This window comes from Ovis aries, chromosome 1 (genome assembly GCF_016772045.2).
Source record: "Ovis aries strain OAR_USU_Benz2616 breed Rambouillet chromosome 1, ARS-UI_Ramb_v3.0, whole genome shotgun sequence".
Classification (NCBI taxonomy): domain Eukaryota; kingdom Metazoa; phylum Chordata; class Mammalia; order Artiodactyla; family Bovidae; genus Ovis; species Ovis aries.
Genome location: NC_056054.1, coordinates 104,197,569 through 104,213,373, shown reverse-complemented (window position 1 = coordinate 104,213,373; position 15,805 = coordinate 104,197,569). Strand labels below are relative to the sequence as shown.

The window sequence follows — 15,805 nt, the reverse complement described above, 5'->3', positions numbered from 1 at the left end:
CAATGGCTGATGCAAAGAGCCAATTCATTAGAAAGAGACCCTGATGCTGGGAATGATTGAAGACAGGAGGAGAGGGGATGACAGAGGACAAGATGGCTGGATGGCACCACCTGACTCAATGGACATGAACTTGAGCAAAGAGATAGTGAACGACAAGGAAGCCTAGCGTGCTGCAGTCTATGTGGTCACAAAGAGTCGGACTGAACAACACCACAGAAAAGTGTACAGAGTCCCAAGGCAACCCTGCCTAAACCCCTTGTGGGGTCATAACAGGTACTGTGGCTACATATTGTTACAATAAAACATTGTCTGCCTCTCAGTCAGCTTCATAGCTGACATCAGATCGCTTATCCAAAATGTGCCCCAGAGGGCTTTTTTTAGGGACAGTTAAAATATCCCAATTTTTAAAGACAGAAATACAAGACAGATGAAACGTAAGCGGCACACACATGCTAGCATACAAAGAAACAAACCAACCAGTTCACAAATTGGGTAAAATATCTAGCAATTATTTCCTGTAACTGGGTACTCCACTCAAGTACAAAGCAAATTGGCTTATCCCACAGGAAAAAACTCAAGAGAAGTAATCAAATTTCAAGTTCTAGCTCTACACACCAGAGTGGCTTACCCAACTGTACTGAGCCCATCAACTGTACACACCAGAGCGATTTGCCCAACTGCGCTGAGCCCGTCAACTCCCAGATCTTGATTCTTTGCTCCCACTACCAAGCGCTGGAGTAGCCAGTGCCATTTTGGGGAACTTCAAGGGAAGATCCTCAGGACAAGAGGTCCTGGCAGCTGCTCGGGACTTAGTCCAAAATTCCCCAACCAAGTCAGAGGGCCATGAGCAGCAAGGGTCCTTGATGGTTTCATCAAAATTTGTTACAGAGTCTAAGCTCATACTGCTCTCCGAATGACAGGCCAGCCAATCACCAGATGGGTTGTTGTGGCAAGGAATGGCGACTTTATTCAGAAAGCCAGCAGACAAGAAGACAGCAGGCTAACTTCCCAAGAAACCACCTTCCCCAAGTTAGGATGCAGGCTTCTTTTATACTAAAAGGGGAGGGGCTGAAGTCCTGGTTCCAGGATGTGTTAACTTTTTCCTTCTTGCAACCATTCCCAGGTGGGCCTGGTGAGGCTGGTTTTTTGTGAGCTAATCAAAGGTATTTTAGCTTAATCCTCATTCCTTGGGAGGCAGGAGTCCCAGAGATGGGCCAATATGCATAGTCTAAACTGACAGGCAACATCCCTTTAGTAATTAACTTGTAACAGAATAATACTAGGGGCTTCCCCTGTGGCTCAGTGGTGAAAAATCTGCCTGCAATGCAGGAGTCGCAGGAGATCTGGGTTTGATCCCTGGGTCAGGAAGACCCCTGGAGAAGGAAATGGCAACCCACTCCAGTACTCTTGCCTGGATTACCCCATAGACAGAGGAGCCTAGGGGGTCACAGTCCTAGGGGGTCGCAAAGAATTGGACACAACTGAAGCAACTTAGCACATACACTCAGAATAATACAAAGTTTCTTCCCTATCATAGTGACAATAATTTCTTAATATCACCTAGTAACTAGTTCATAATCAAATTTCCCTGATTGTTTTAAAAAAATGTCTTTTTACTCTTTGGACCACTCAGAACAAGGTCCATATTCTATACTACATTTGGTTATATCTTAAGGATCTAATTGAAGCGAGCCTTGCCCACCCCCTTCCTCCACCATACCTCTCTGATATATCATTGAGCTATTGAAGACACTGGATAAATTTTCCAGTATAAGTACCTGCATTCTGGATCTGTTTGATTTATTTGGTGTTATTAAATATGTTCCTCTGTAAATGGATGTTTCCCTAGAGACTTGGTTAGCTTCACGCTCTGCTGTTAAGAAAGAAAGCCTTACAGGCGGTGCTGTGTGCTAACACTGCATCTCTTCAGGAGGCAAGAAGCGCCTCACGGGTGGGTTCTACTTTTAGTGATTCTAAGATTGACTGGTGGCTTCAGGTGGTGATAACCTGACTGATCCTTTGTAAAATTCCCTTCCAGGGTTTCATCTGATAGTTTTATTCATTGATGATATTTTCCTGCCTCAAATTTAACAGTGGTTGCAAAATGGTAATTTTCCAATTCTATCTTTTTTTTCTCCCTCATTAATTGGAAGTCTTTTGCAAAGAACTTTCCCTCATCAACTAGGAGAATTTGGTGACCCTGAAATACAATTCTTGCAGTAAAGGAGGGACAAATGCTTATTAAAGGATAAATGCAAATTAAAGGACAAAATTCTTTCCTTTAATGGCCAGTATTCAGAGTAAGGTGTTGGTCTCTACCCCACCTGTTTCTCTAACCCTCTGGCCCTTTATCCTCCTAGCCTCCTTTCAGTATCACTCTGAATGGCTACATTTTGTATGTTCAATGTTTCGAGTGCCTCCATTAATCTTTTCCCCAGTTTAGATTGCCCTGTCTTAGGTGACGGGAATGCTGGGAGCGTTGTGTGCTTTTTGCTGTTCCCCCATTTTTTGATATCTTTGCTTTCCGGCACAAGATGCCCCAAGTCTCATCCTGAGTATCTCCTGTTGACCTGGAACCGACCTTTCCTCCAAGGACGTGTGCACCAGCACATCTCACTGTTGTCAAATAGTCTGTTGCTTCTAGGCTTTTTGAGTGACCTTATGAGATTTTTTTTTTTTTAACTTATTTGGCTGTATCAGGTCTTAGTTGCCAAGTTGCCCCATGGCATATGGGATCTTAGTTAGGGTTAGGGTTAGGGTTAGGGTTGAACCTATGTCCCCTGCATTGCAAGGTAGATTCTCGACCACTGGACCACCAGGGAAGTGCCCGACCTTATGAGATTTTTACTTCACTTATTTTATACTTTATACTTTATTCTATACTTCATACTTATTATATCTCTTTTTCTCTTGCTCTGAAAACAGTGATTCCTAATGTTTATTATTATACATTAAATAATAGTATAATAGTTAATAATAATTAATAGATAATAATACTATTATTAAATAATAGTATAATAATAGCCATAAAAGCTCCAAATAATGCCAATTTTACTATTAAAATGTATACTACCAAATGAAATGCAATATATCTTCATATCTTTATTTATCCTTGGGGAAAAACTAACTCTGCCATATTCTCCCTGTATTTTAAAAGAACAAACTGTACTTCATCAAAATTTAAAATCTTTATGTTTTAAAGGACACTATCAAGGAAGTGAAAAAAACAAGGGAACTTGAGTCCAGAATATATATTTTAAAAAATTTAAAAATAAAAACCCTAACAAAACAAAGAAATCTCACAACTCATCAATAAAAAGGCAAAAAACTCAATTAAAAAGCAAGGAGATAATCTGGGTAGACATTTCTCTGAAGAAAATATTCAAATGGCCAATATGCACATGAAAAAAATGTTCAGTGTTATTAGCCATCAGGGAAATGCAAATCAAAACCACAATAAGATACCTATCACCCCACTATAATTGCTACAGTCAAAAGACAAATAACAACAAGTGCTAGTGAAGATGTAGAGAAACTGAAACCCTCATATCTTGCTGCTGGGGCTGTAAAATGGTGCAGCCCCTGTGGAACAGTGTGGCAGTTCCTCTCAAAGTTAAACACAGAGTTTCTCTAACACCCAGCAATTCCACTTCTAGATATACACCCCAAAGAGTTGAAAATATATTATGTCCACACAAACACTCGTACATAAATGTTTGTGGCAATATTTTTCAAATAGTAAAAAAGTAGAAACAGCCCAAATGCTATCAGCTGATGAATGGATAAACAGATTGTGGTATATACATCCCACAGAATGATTATTTGGCCATACGAAGGAACAAAGTACTGATACCTGCCACGACAGAGATGAATCTACCTCAAAAATGGTACACTAGGTGAAAGCCACTGGTACACAAAATGTCACATATATGATCGCATTTACATGCAATGTTCAGAACAAATAAATCCATAGACAATGCAGGTTGGTGGCTGCCAGGAACAGGAGTGACAGGAAGAATGCTGATAGGTAGGGGCTTCCTTGGAGGGGATGAAAATGTTCTAACTTAGGTAGTGGCTATGGCTGCACAAATCTATGAATATGCTAGAAACACTGAACTTTTGAAAAGGGTGAATTGGATTACATCTCAATTTAAAAACAAAAACAATTTTCTTCCAATATTTGTTCCCTACAGGCCCAAAGAAGAAAACTTCCGTTACTTTGACCCTGTTTCCCCACTTGAATCTTAATTTTAGCCAGGGCTGCAGGCTTCCCAGGTAATTTCCAGTGGTAATAAGTCTGCCTGCCAACGCAGGAAACGTGGGCTTGATCTCTGGGTTGGGAAGATCCCCTGGAGGAGGAAACAGTAACTCACTCCAGTATTCTGCCTGGAGAATTCCATGGACATAGAAGCCTGGCGGGCTACAGTCCGTGCGGTGACAAGGACACGACTGAACACGCACGCACACACACACACTCACAGCCCTTACACACACCCGGGGACGGGGCAGCAGTGCGCTGGCGCCTTTCTCCGTTGGAAGGAGGGGAGGGGCTCGCCCCGCCCGTGTGGGATGACTCCGCCCACTCCTAGCTTGCCCCGCCTCCCTCGCGCAAGGATGTGGGCGGCAACGAGTGGCCGGCGCCAATCAGCGCTGGCGCCCCAGGTTCGGTTTCCGCGGGTGTGCGCGGCTGCTCCTTGGAGCTTGCTGGCGCGTGGGCGCTCGGCAATGAGCAGGACCTGGCGTGTTACTGCCTTTCCCCACGTAATCGACTCAGGCGGCGCCGCATCCCGGGTGCTTTTTGCCAAGCCCTTACTGGAAGCAGTCGCCAAGCGTCGCCGGGCCGTCCCTCTGACACTCCCTGTCCTTGCGCGCGGGAAAACTGCTGCCCAGCGGCGGTAGGGACGAGGCCCTAGAACAGGGCAGTCTTTCTGTCAAGGGCCACATAGTAAATACTTTATGCTTTTCAGGCCATATGGTCTCTGTCACAACTACTGTGTTTTTGTAGCAAAGCAGTAGCCATAGATAGTATGTAAAGGAATGCAAGTGGCCTGTTTCATTAAACTACGCGTGGACTCTGAAGTCTGAATCCCATATATCTCGTGAAATATTCTTTTGCTTTCTCCAGCCATCTAAAAAAACAACAACAACAACATTCTTAGCCTCTGGCTGTGAAAGAGCGTGGTTTGCCAAGGCTCTGGTTCTGGTACTTGTCTGGTTCCGGTATTTGTCGAGGACTCGTGGCCTAAACAGCCCGGGGAATTCACTGACACAGAGCTGAGAACATTGCTGTAACTGAAGATGAGGTTAGACAGTTCTCTGATTCCACCACCTTCCCTTCCCAACGCCCAGCATATCAGGGACAAGGGCCATGAGGACCAACCTATCTCAGCAAATTTCTCATAATTCCATTTTATTTTATTCCTTTGGACTTTTTTGGTAGGAAAACTAAATTCTTTTGAAGTTTATTTTATATTTGATTGTGGTAAATGGAAAACCATTGGATCCAGAGTGTGCCTTCTTCCGGCGTCTCAGTTTCAGAGGTTATATAGCCTCTGCAACAAAGCTGGTTCAGAGAGCTGCGATTCTGTCTGGAGGACAGCATGCCAACCTCAGCCACCTGGCTCAGCCCATTGGAACAGAAGCCCTTCCGCTGGCTGTCCTCTCCAAAGTGCAGTAGCTCAAAGGCAGGCATCATACAGGGACAGGTGATGTATTCATTTAGTATTTGTGGGTCTGCAGAGGGAGGCGTGGGACAGGATTTAGGCCAGCTCTATTTGGTGGAGCTGTAACGTGGCTGGTCTGTAGTTCTACATTTTCTAGTAGCCTTCTTTTTGTTGTTGTTTAGTTGCTAAGTCTTGCCTGACTCTTTGAGATCCCATGGACTGTACCTGCCAGGCTACTCTGTCCATAGGATACACCAGGCAAGAATACTGGAGTGGGTATTCTTCTCCAGGGGATCTTCCCATACCAAGGATCCTGTCTCCTGCATTGGCAGGCAGATTCTTTACTGCTAAGCCACCTTTACAAAAGGGAAACCCCCTTTATGAAAGTAAAAATAAACAAGCGGAATACATTTGATATATTTTAACCCAATATTTTGACACGTAGCAATATAGAACAGTTATTAATGAAATATTTTTTTATCTTTATTTTGGGTCCTAAGTCTTTGCAACCTGGTGTGTAGTTCACACATCTCGTTGCAGACCAGCCACATGTCAAGCACTCACTAAACACTGTGGCCACCATACTGTGCAGTACAGGTTTCAACCAAATGAGACAAGGATTGGGTGCACCTCTTGTCTGTCTAGTCTGTTGGTGATCTGAACTGGGTTTGTTGGTGGAGGGTGGGACAAGGTGTACGTTTTGGAATAGGAGGGTGAGGGTCCATAAGGACCCAGGATAGGTGATAGGGTGTATCCCTTGACCTCTCACGTTGGGAAGAGGGTTTGGAGGGGGAAAGATAATCCAAAAGAAAGTAGTAGAATTTTTTGTGGACCCACAGCTTAAAACAGAAGGGGAGTTTAGTTCTAAGATAAGCAGCAGTTTCATCATTTCAAGCTTTTAAGGTGATTAACTTTTTTAAAGCTATTTTGAATCAGTTTTATTTATTTAAAGTTTTGTTTTTTTTTTTTTTTTAATTTGGTGATGCAATGCAACTTGCTAGATATCAGTTCCCCAACTGGGGACTGAACCCAGGCCACAGTAGTGAAAGCGTGAATCCTAACCACCAGGGAACTCCCTGATGATTAACCTTTTTGACCCTTCATTCAGGGGCTAAGGAGAGGCCCTTTTCCTTTTGATTTCCCCATCCCTCTGCCACCACAAGCATTTGTGTGTTTGAAGCCCTGTTCCCAGGAGGGCTTTCAGGCAAACTCTCCCCAGAAACTGTACTGCTGCTTCTGGGAATACAGGACTAACTGTGGGTAAGATTCGGAACATCTGAGTTGCACTGAGAGGCCGCACCCCTCCCCTTCAGGGAATGGATAACAAAGCCAGTTTTGAGGGGTGAGGGGTGTCTGGAGGGTCGTTTCCCCCAAAATGAAGCCTCTGTTTTGCCCATTTAAGACCCTTCCCCCGGCCCCAACCACAGGTGAGTTTTTGGAGATGTTTGGCTGCCCACAGGGGGCAGTGTTTCCAAACCTCTGTCCACTTAGGCCATTTGAGCGAACCCCTTGGGACCTCGAGCTCCCCAGAGGAAGCAGTGGGGGCCCCACGCTCAGGGAGTGAAACTGGGACAGAATACCCACAGCACAGACATCAGTCATCAGGGGTTTTCCAGGGACAAGGATCACCCGGGGTCATCTGAGAGGAAAAACACTGAGGTCCAGACACTGAGCTCAGGCCCAGAGTCTGGGCAGGAGCGCCTGCGGCTCCGACCGGGAGAAAATGTCAGTGAGAAAAGCAGTTCCACAAACAGACGGGAAAGTGGATACTGTAGAGCAGACAGAGCCAGAGGAGCTCTGGTCATGTTTATTACAGAATAAGGTTACAAATCTGGTATAGAAAAGATCCCTAACAGCAGTTCCCCAGCCCACAGGGCCCCCCTGTCGAGTGTGCTGGCATGGGGGTGCTCAGATGCGAAGGTCCCCGGCCAGCAGGGCGCTGTACCGGGCAGGCGTGAGTGGCAGGTAGGCGCCCCTGGCCTGGTCCAGAATGTAGAGCGGGTCGGACAGCGCGCTTGGGTCAAAGCCCTCTTTTGCCATCCGAACCTTCTGCTGCTTGAAGGTCTCTGTGGTGGCCAGGGACTCCTGGGGAAGGGGAGGCCAGAGGAGGCTGAAGGAAGGGGGATTCTGCCCCAGTGGTTCGGGGGAACTGCCTGAGTTTTGTGGAGGGGTAGGTCTGGGGAAAGAGGAGATGAAGCCCAGGTTTAGAGGAGGGGGTGACAGGGAAGGGAAGGGGCCAGGCCTGAAGGACGAAGTGGGGGTGAAAAGCACGTGTCTGGGCAGGCACTGCTTTTTCTCTTCACAGAGTATGTTACGTGGGGGTCCTCTGGTGGGGTTTGGGAGCCAGTGACTGCTGCAGATATACAGGGTGAGGTAAAGGGTCAGAGCAGGGGAGGCTGCTTACCTGGAGCCTTAGGAATCGAGGCCGGGCATACGGTGGCAAGTTCTCAGAAACATGGGCATAGAGCTGCACAAGGTCCAAAGAGTGGGGGGGACGGAGAGCCAGGGCCGCCATCCCAGCCCGGCCTTCATGCCCTGGTGGGTGTGGGGGGCAGGGTCAGCTGTGGGAGCTGACCCCCACGAGGCCCTCTGCTCCCTGTACCCGATGTAACACCACTTCCGCATGGTGGGCCTGGTGCCCCTCCCCACTGCCTGGGCACCTGGCACGGTGACTCCGTAGACGTTCACCTCCTGAAGAAAGTCCAGGGCCTCCAAGGCCTCGGCCACCTCGGTGGTGGCCACATTCTCCCCCTTCCACCTGCCAGAGATGGGAAACTGGGAGTCAGGGGGCAGGGCCTCCTGAGCTTGGTGGGGAGACAAAGAGGCTGGGATGAGGGCGAGGTGCCAGATGGTCTCGGGGAAGAAGTTGGAGGCTGGAGAGGAGAGATCAGGTGAGAAGCTGGGTTGGTGCACAGTAGAGGTTTAGAGGGTTTGGGTCCCAGAGATTCAGATGCCCAGGAGAAGAATCAGAAAGTGAGGGGCAGGTACCTGAAAGTATCTCCGGTACGATCATGGAAGCGAAGAAAGCCCTGGTTGTCGCAGACTAACAGGTCCCCGGTGTTGAAGAAAACATCCCCAGGCCGGAAGACGTGCTTCAGCAGCTTTCCCTGGGCCAGCTCTGGCCCCCCAGCATAGCCCAGGAATGGCGACTGCTGGCTTACAGGGGCCACCAGCAGGCCTGGCTCACCTGGCAGAGCCACCGGGGTCAGGGGTGGCCACCTCCCACGCCATTCTCCACGTACACCACCCCCGCCCACCCCACCTGGACACAAACCTGGAGACGTGGCCACACAGTGCCCCTGGGTATCCCGAACTGGCTCCCCTGTGGCGACATCATAGCGAATCAAAGAGAAGGGGAAGACATGCTGGGGGAAGGGAGACCCAGGGACTGGGTCACTTCCGGTCCATGAGCCCCTCCCCACTATCCCCCAGATTTCCTGGCTTCCTCCTGTGACTCACCTTGTAGAGCCAGGAGGCGCGCCCCACAGCACCCTGCTGTCCAGTGTAGTTGAAAGTGGCGACGTTGCCCTCAGTCAGCCCATACGTCTCCAGCACCTGCAGGGGCCCGAAGCGCCGCACAAAGCGCTCCCAGGTGTCCGGCCGCAGCCCACTTCCCACCACCAGTCGGACCTTATGTCCACGTTCTGCCTTGTTCTGAGACAGGTGGGGAGAGCAGCAGGAGCTTCAGCCTCCGGATGCCAGCCAGCTCCCCGGGCTGGAGCCCTGTTTCCCGTTCTCCTCGACGCCCTTCACTGCGACCTCCTTCAGGTGCCCTAAGCATCCGGGTCCGACCGCCCAGGCTCCTTCTCCCCCTTCCATTTTCTTCTTTTTGCTTCCTTTCTCTGACTCTCAGACAACGGTCTCAGTGGCCCCTGCCAACTGCCCACCTCCCTGCCGCCGTGGCTCTGCCCGGGACCTGCGCCCACGCACCGGGGGCTGGTTGACAAGGTACCGGCACAACTCCCCGATGTACTGGAACACTGTCACGCTGTGCTTCTGGCAGTCCTCCCAGAACTGGCCGGCCGAGAACCTGGACTTCAGCACCACTGTGGCCCCTGCCCGGATCGGGGGGGGAGAGGAGGAAGGAAGGAGGTGAGCTTATAGCTGGAGGGGGCGTGGGGTCCTGACTCCCTTCTTCCCAGACACCAGCCTTCGCCATAGTGTAATTCCCTGAAACACCAGGCTGTGGCATTCATACTCGCCACAGGCCAAGCTGGCCCTCGTCCTTCCCACCTGTAATTTAGGGAGGTTAGCGCCCTGTCCCCACTTTCATCCTCACGCAGTCCACTCTCTGAACCCTGCCCCCAGGTCCCAACCCTCTTCTCCATTTGCCCCTTCCTGCGCTCCACAGCCCTCCCATCCCCTAGCCTTTGGAGCCTGGAGTTCCGTGAACTGCGTGCCCCCCTGGTTGCTCAGCCTGTAGGTCTGTGCAGGTGATGCTTCTCCACTGAAGCAGGAGCTCCTGGAGAGGAGACCCAGCCTCCTTCCTCTCCATTCTCTACCCTGAAGGGCCCAGGAAGCACCCCCAGGTGAGCACACCACAGTAGGTACTTAGAGGTTTGCTGGCATAAACACTTGCCACGGGGCTGAATGAGGGGTTGCGGTGGGGGAGACTGACCAATGCCCAAGCATCCCACGATGCCCAGCAGGGAGCCGGACATGTGGTACAGTGGGAGGGCGAGGTAGATCACATCCTCCTGGTGGGCACCGCACAGCTGGTAGAACCCCTGGCATTGCAGGACCTTCAGGTGACTGATCCGAGCAGCCTTGGGGAGGCCTGGGGGTGGGGGTGGGGGAGGTCAGGGAAGGGTCTGAACCCAAGCCTTGTCTCCCTCTTTGCCACAGCAAGAGGCAGAGGCAAGGCTGAAACTGAGAAGGCAGGCCAGGATGTCCCAGAAATGAGGGACGTTCAGGGACGTGGAGCAATGAAGAGGCGTGGGAGGACTGCTGAGGTAGGGGATACTGGCCCTGGGATCACCCTTCTCTCTGGGGGCTGTGGAGGAGGGGCCTAGGAACTAAGGAGGTCATAGTTCCTGTTCCCAGGCCCCTGCCTTCCTTGGCTTTAGATTCTGGGAGGTGAATATCCTCACCTGTGGTGCCGGAGGTGAAGATATACAGGCACGTGTCCGTCATGTTCTGGGGGGCAGACAGGTACCCGGGCACTGGCCCATCCACTTCAGCTGAGGCCTCGGCCAGAAAATCGCTGATTCCAGCAGGACGGGTGTCAGAGCCCACAGCCCACAGGTGAAGCCCCATGCCTCTCAGGGCCGGCAGGTCAGGCTCCAGGGACTCCAAGAATTCTGGACGGGGAGGGAAAGCACAGCCCCGCAGTTCTACCCGACCCGGAAGCCTCCCCACACTTTACCCCATTTGTGCCCCCACCCCCGACTCGCACAGTTCCCGAGTAAGGAAGGCTGAAGAGGACAGAACCGACGTCCCATCATGGGCCTGGGACCTGGAGCCCAAGTCTTGGGAAATCTTTGGGAAACCAGAGAGAGGCCCAGCAGCCTCCCGTCACAAGCCCGAAGAACTCTTCCGCGCCGCTTCCGAACCCCTTGGAGAGGGCCCACTCCGGCTCGGCCCTCGGCACGCCCCTTTCCGTGGCTGGCCCCGCCCCGCCGGTCGGGCGCTCGGTCCTTACCTGGCGCCAGCACCAGCGCGCGGGCGCCGCAGCTGCGGAGGCAGTGCTGTAGGGGACCCCGGCGCAGAGCGGTGGGCACAAAGGCCGTGCGCAGGCCGGCCTTGGCCAGCCCGAACCAGAGCCACAGGAACTCTGGGCAGGCGGGGAGCAGCAGCGCCACGGTGGCCCCAGGTGCCAGAGGGGCCGCGCCATCCCCTTCCCGCACGGCCCGCGCCGCGCCGCTTCCGGCCGCCTGGTCTCTCGCGCAGTGCGCCGCCCGCTCGCCTTCCCTGGCGCCCCCCGTGCCGCCGCCGCCGAGTCCCCCGTCCCAGCCTCGCGCGCGCAAAAAGGCGCGCGCAGCCCGGTTGCTGTGGCGCTCGGCCTCCGCGTAGCTAAAGCGCTGCGCGCCGTGAATGAGAAAGGTGTGCGCCGGGCGCTGCCGGGCCAGCTGCGCGAGGCGCCAGGCCAGGCTGCAGCCCCCCTCGGGACCTTCTGGGTCGGCGGCAGCCGCGGCCAGAGCGCGCGCTCGAAGGGCCCGTTTGCAGCGTAGGGCGCGCATCGTGAAGGCCAAGTCTGCCGCGAGCCAGCGCAACTGCGACCACAGGCGCAGTGGCAGCAGCGGCAGCAGCAGCAGCAGCAGCAGCAGGGGTAGCAGCAGGAGAGAGGCCATGGTGCCCGCTTCCTCCGCTCGGCCTGGTCTGGCCTCAGCAGCTCGCAGACAGGCCCGATACTCCCTTCCGACAAACTGGAGCCGCTGGTCTAGCGCTCAGATCTCTCCTTCCCGGGAGCGCGCGCGCTGGCATACGCCCCTTCCCACCCAGCCCCCCTCCCCACGGGCGAAGTGCGGAGGCCCAGGAGGAGTGCTAGTGGGGGGCGGCCCCGCAGCCTGGCCCTTCCCAGAGCTACGCTCCGCCCCAGGCGCGCTCCCTCCCGGACCTCGCGGCCCGCACCCTACCAGCTCCTGGGCGGCGCTCAAGCCTTCTCTAAACCCCAGGGTCGGGTCGGGTCTGTTTCAAGGTTTTCTCTAGGACAGTCTAGACGTCTGGCTGGACTTTGGACGCCCGGTCAGAGCGCCCGGGCACTAAGAGCCAAGTCCATCGTCCCCCTTTTCCTCTCATTGTCACCGGACGACGGGAGGGTGGCACTACTCTCCCAGAAGACTGGACTCGGCCTCCTGCCCACATGGTGCTGCAAGTTGCGGCATGGCACGTCGGCCAGAGGCCAGACCCATGCCCTCCCTCCAGCCGCCGGCGGTAGCAACCCCAGGAGATGGGTGGGGGCCGAGAGTGAAGTAGGGGAGAGGTGGGGGCCCAGCCAGCCAGATTTCTGGAGGGGCCACGGAGGCAGAAGCCCCTCCCTTTGGGCAAAGGGACAATAATTGGGGCTAGCCAGCGAATGCTTTCCATCCTGGTTTTAATTGGGGCAGAGGAAACAGGGGAACTAGAGAGGGGAAGGAAAAGAGGCCTCCGGCAGTTTAAGCTTTCAAAGGAAGGAGCAGCAGCTTTGAGGGATGGGGAAACCTGGATTCTGTAAAAGACAAATTTGCCGGCTTAACAGGAGGAGCTGTCTGCAGTCAACCCAGACTTCACTCCTTTCTCTTCAGCCGGCCACTCAAGCTCCGAGGACAGCAGCGGAACAAAAGCAGAGCCAAGGAGCTCTTCTGATGGTACACACGGATGGGCAAGTGGCTAGACAGGAAGAGGGTTCCTTCTCTCAGGTATCTGAACTCTCTACACCAGGCACACATATTAGCAACCCCAGCCCAAGCAGGTGGTCCTGCAGTAGCTGGTAAGCATTAGAGTATGACACACTAGCTTCTAGAAGGCAGCTATGCTCACCACTACACCACCAATGTAACACTAGCATTCTGGAAGTTTCTGGAAGCCTCTAGTTTCATGAGAGATGGATAAGGACAGACAGGCTTCTGGGAGATGGTACAGCATCGATTTCTGCCTGGACACGTCAGCACCTGGCCTGCACAGCCAGCAGCAGCAAGAAGGATGTGGGGGTTAAAGCCAAGTCCCTCCTACTCGACAAGAAGGGGGCAGGCAGGGAGCGAGAAGGGGAAGGGTGCCAATTAAATCAAGACCACTGGTACATACACAGGGTAAATGCGGGCAGCAACTCTGGCACAGAAGAGGTTCTGGCTTGTTTTATTGTCATTTAAAAACAACTTTTAAAATGCGATTATCTCTGCCAAAAAAAGAAAAAGAAAAGACAGATCCAAGGAAATGGAGCCATTAGACAGTTCTGTGGAACATGTCTCTGGGGCTCCCAGGGCTCTGGCCCAGCGTGAGGTGAGGTGCCGACTTCGGGTCAGCACAAGCCTCCAGGGCACCCGGGGTGGGGCTGTGGCCTCCCTCTCAGATTCCTTTCTGAACACCTGTGGCATCTGGCCCTCGGAGAGGAAAAGGCGATGTGAGCACATCACAGATTAAATGCTCATTTCACACCGATGTACAGAGAGCAACTATAAAATGCCTGTTCAGAGCAGATCAAGACCTGAAAGGGGAGCGGGGAAGGGCGCGCACACAGTTTTTACTCTCACCCTAGCCTCTGTGGCCAGCTGCCCCTTGGCCATTTTCTCTCCTCTATTGAAATAGCTTTTGGGGAGGCTGGGGGAGGGGGCGAGGACTTCCTCCACAGTCCAGGCTTCGCACAGCCTCTGGCTTCAGTGGGAGTTTCAGGGGGAGCAGCAGTGCCGGGGCTGCGGGCCCCAGAGAGGAGGGGGTGGGGCTGGGGCTGCATGGCAGCTTCTCCTGAGGGCTGAGCTCCAGGAGGCAGCTCGTCCTTCTCCCCGGGTGAGCTCTGGGATGGGGACAGGCTGCTTCCCCTACGATCTCCCCAGCCCCTGTTAACCTCTGATTCACCAAGGAGGGGAGGGCAGTCCAACTTGGGGTGGATGGGGAACAGGGCCTCAGTCACTGTCAGACCCCACTGCAGAGGACCCTTTCCGTTTCCGCTTGGTGGGCTTCGGTTTTGTGTCTTCTTCCTCCTGGGAGAGAGAGGAGGAAGAGTCGCTAGCAGGGGCAGCTGCCAGGCCCAGCTCCGCCCGCACCCGGCCTCTCCCTGCATCCGTGCGTGGCATGCCTGGCCAGGGGTCTCACCGAGGCACTGCTGGAGCCAGACTCCTCCTCAGCGTTGGGCGGCTGGGTGGCATTCTTTCGACTTCGGGGGCTGGACAGAGCGGCTTTTCGCCGGCTCTTGGGTGGCTTGGTGGAAGAGTCCTCATATTCCTCCGCCAGGGAGAAGAGATCGCTGAACCTGAGCGGAAGAAGGAGCGCTCAGCGGGTGGGCGTCCTGGCCCCAGGGCCATCCTCCCACCCTTGTCTCTGTCCTTACGCCAGGGTCTCTTATTTATTTTCAAGCACCTGGTCTTGCCGGAGACTAAGTCTGTGTCCCCAGCAGGCCACCCTCGCCCAAGCCCTCTCCCACTCCTCAAGGCCACAAGTGCAAGGAGCCTCACTTCATCTTGTGAGCTTCGTCACAGCTCGCCTGGACGTGCTGCAGAGCCTGCAGAATTGGGGTCTGGCTGAAAACTAGAGGGAGAAAGGAGAGCAGGGAAGGGGAGCAGTGAGGTTTCTGAGAGCTGCCCCACCCGGATCCACAGATGGTCTGAGTCAGGGCAGCGCCACGCACGCGGGAGAGGGCGGGGAAGCGTACAGTTTTGCTTGGTGTTGGTCAGGTTGAGACGCAGATTGTCCAGGTGCTCCAAGATCTGCTCCAGAGTCAGCTGGGCCAGCTTGCTGCTGGAACTCCTCAGGCTGCAGGGAAGTCAGGAGAGTGAGTCTGAGCCTGGGGTGCGGGCTCCAGAAGCATGGACAGCCCCTCCACTGGGGTTCCTCCTTAGGACAGAGGCAGCCCCTACAGAGAAAGGGAGGGCAGGACTGGGAGGGGCCGGGCAGGGTAATGGAGGTGTGCTGAGAACAGGGGCCAAAGACCGGGCACAAGAAAAAGAGGCGAAGGGGCCACAGTGGTCCTGCACGCCAGGCTGCTTCACACCACTAGGTGTCGCCCGCAAGCCAGGCCGGGACCAAACTGGACCGCCCTGCTGCCGGCCTGCGGGCGCGCGGAGGGTCCCACCTCTGCCTCTTGCGCGGGAGGCTGTTGTTCTTGATGAGCAGGGACTTGATATGCTCAGCCAGCAGCTCGTCATGCTTCATGCACCAGTGCCTCAGGATGCTGGTGGTGAACTGGTCGTCAGGGTGGCAGGGCCGGCTCAGCACCATCTTCACCATCTCCTCGCTGGGCCTGGGGGGAAGAGAGGGGTGCGGGCAGGGGCCCCTGGCTCACACAGCTGACCACAGGAACCCCTGGCGCTCTCTCATGGACTTTCCCCCAGAACCCTGGCCTCCCTACCCCTGTCCCACCCCAGACTTGTGGTAGCTTTCTACTCTCACATCCTTCTCCCTCTTCTCTTTGGGCCAAGGAATGTCTGGTTTCATCCTCTGTGGAAGCCAGGAGACAAGAAGCAAGACTTCTCAGCTTCTGTGGCAGCAGAGGTGCGTGTGTGTGCTGGGAA

The 15,805-nt window shown here is 53.7% G+C and overlaps 2 protein-coding genes across 5 annotated transcripts in view; both read right to left on the bottom strand.

The window, feature by feature from the left end:
- Positions 1 to 7,430: 7,430 nt before the first annotated feature.
- Positions 7,431 to 12,044, bottom strand: SLC27A3 (solute carrier family 27 member 3). Of its 4 annotated transcripts, none has more exons than XM_012182010.4 (10): positions 11,305 to 12,044; positions 10,754 to 10,963; positions 10,282 to 10,440; positions 9,594 to 9,718; positions 9,123 to 9,317; positions 8,938 to 9,028; positions 8,652 to 8,850; positions 8,324 to 8,421; positions 8,068 to 8,198; positions 7,431 to 7,748 (listed from the first exon to the last, which is right to left on the bottom strand). In XM_012182010.4, exons 1-10 carry the CDS (start codon positions 11,951 to 11,953, stop codon positions 7,572 to 7,574), a joined length of 2,034 nt encoding a protein of 677 aa, XP_012037400.2. In that variant the 5' UTR covers positions 11,954 to 12,044; the 3' UTR covers positions 7,431 to 7,571. The 4 variants fall into 4 exon arrangements, with proteins under 4 accessions (XP_012037400.2, XP_060258219.1, XP_060258226.1 ...); XM_042254264.2 differs by having other exon boundaries at positions 7,571 to 7,839; XM_060402236.1 differs by having other exon boundaries at positions 8,652 to 9,028.
- Positions 12,045 to 13,420: 1,376 nt separating this feature from the next.
- INTS3 (integrator complex subunit 3) overlaps positions 13,421 to 15,805 on the bottom strand; it is a 39,525-nt gene continuing 37,140 nt past the window's right edge. Inside the window, exons 26-30 of the mRNA XM_004002534.6 lie at positions 15,367 to 15,534; positions 14,947 to 15,047; positions 14,750 to 14,822; positions 14,391 to 14,547; positions 13,421 to 14,278 (exon numbers count right to left, since the gene is read on the bottom strand). Coding sequence (XP_004002583.1) covers positions 14,201 to 14,278; positions 14,391 to 14,547; positions 14,750 to 14,822; positions 14,947 to 15,047; positions 15,367 to 15,534 — 577 coding nt within the window. The 3' untranslated portion in view covers positions 13,421 to 14,200. The remainder of the gene's footprint in view (positions 14,279 to 14,390; positions 14,548 to 14,749; positions 14,823 to 14,946; positions 15,048 to 15,366; positions 15,535 to 15,805) is intronic.

What these genes read in the sequence shown, in the direction of transcription:
- SLC27A3 (XM_060402236.1), bottom strand. Translation starts at nt 11,953, where the DNA reads ATGGCCTCTCTCCTGCTGCTACCCCTGCTGCTGCTGCTGCTGCTGCTG. An exon ending in ACCTTGTCAACCAGCCCCCG is followed by an intron (nt 9,318 to 9,593) that starts GTGCGTGGGCGC and finishes CACCTGTCTCAG; the next exon opens with AACAAGGCAGAACGTGGACA. An exon ending in CGTACCGGAGATACTTTCAG is followed by an intron (nt 8,422 to 8,651) that starts GTACCTGCCCCT and finishes CATCTCTGGCAG; the next exon opens with GTGGAAGGGGGAGAATGTGG.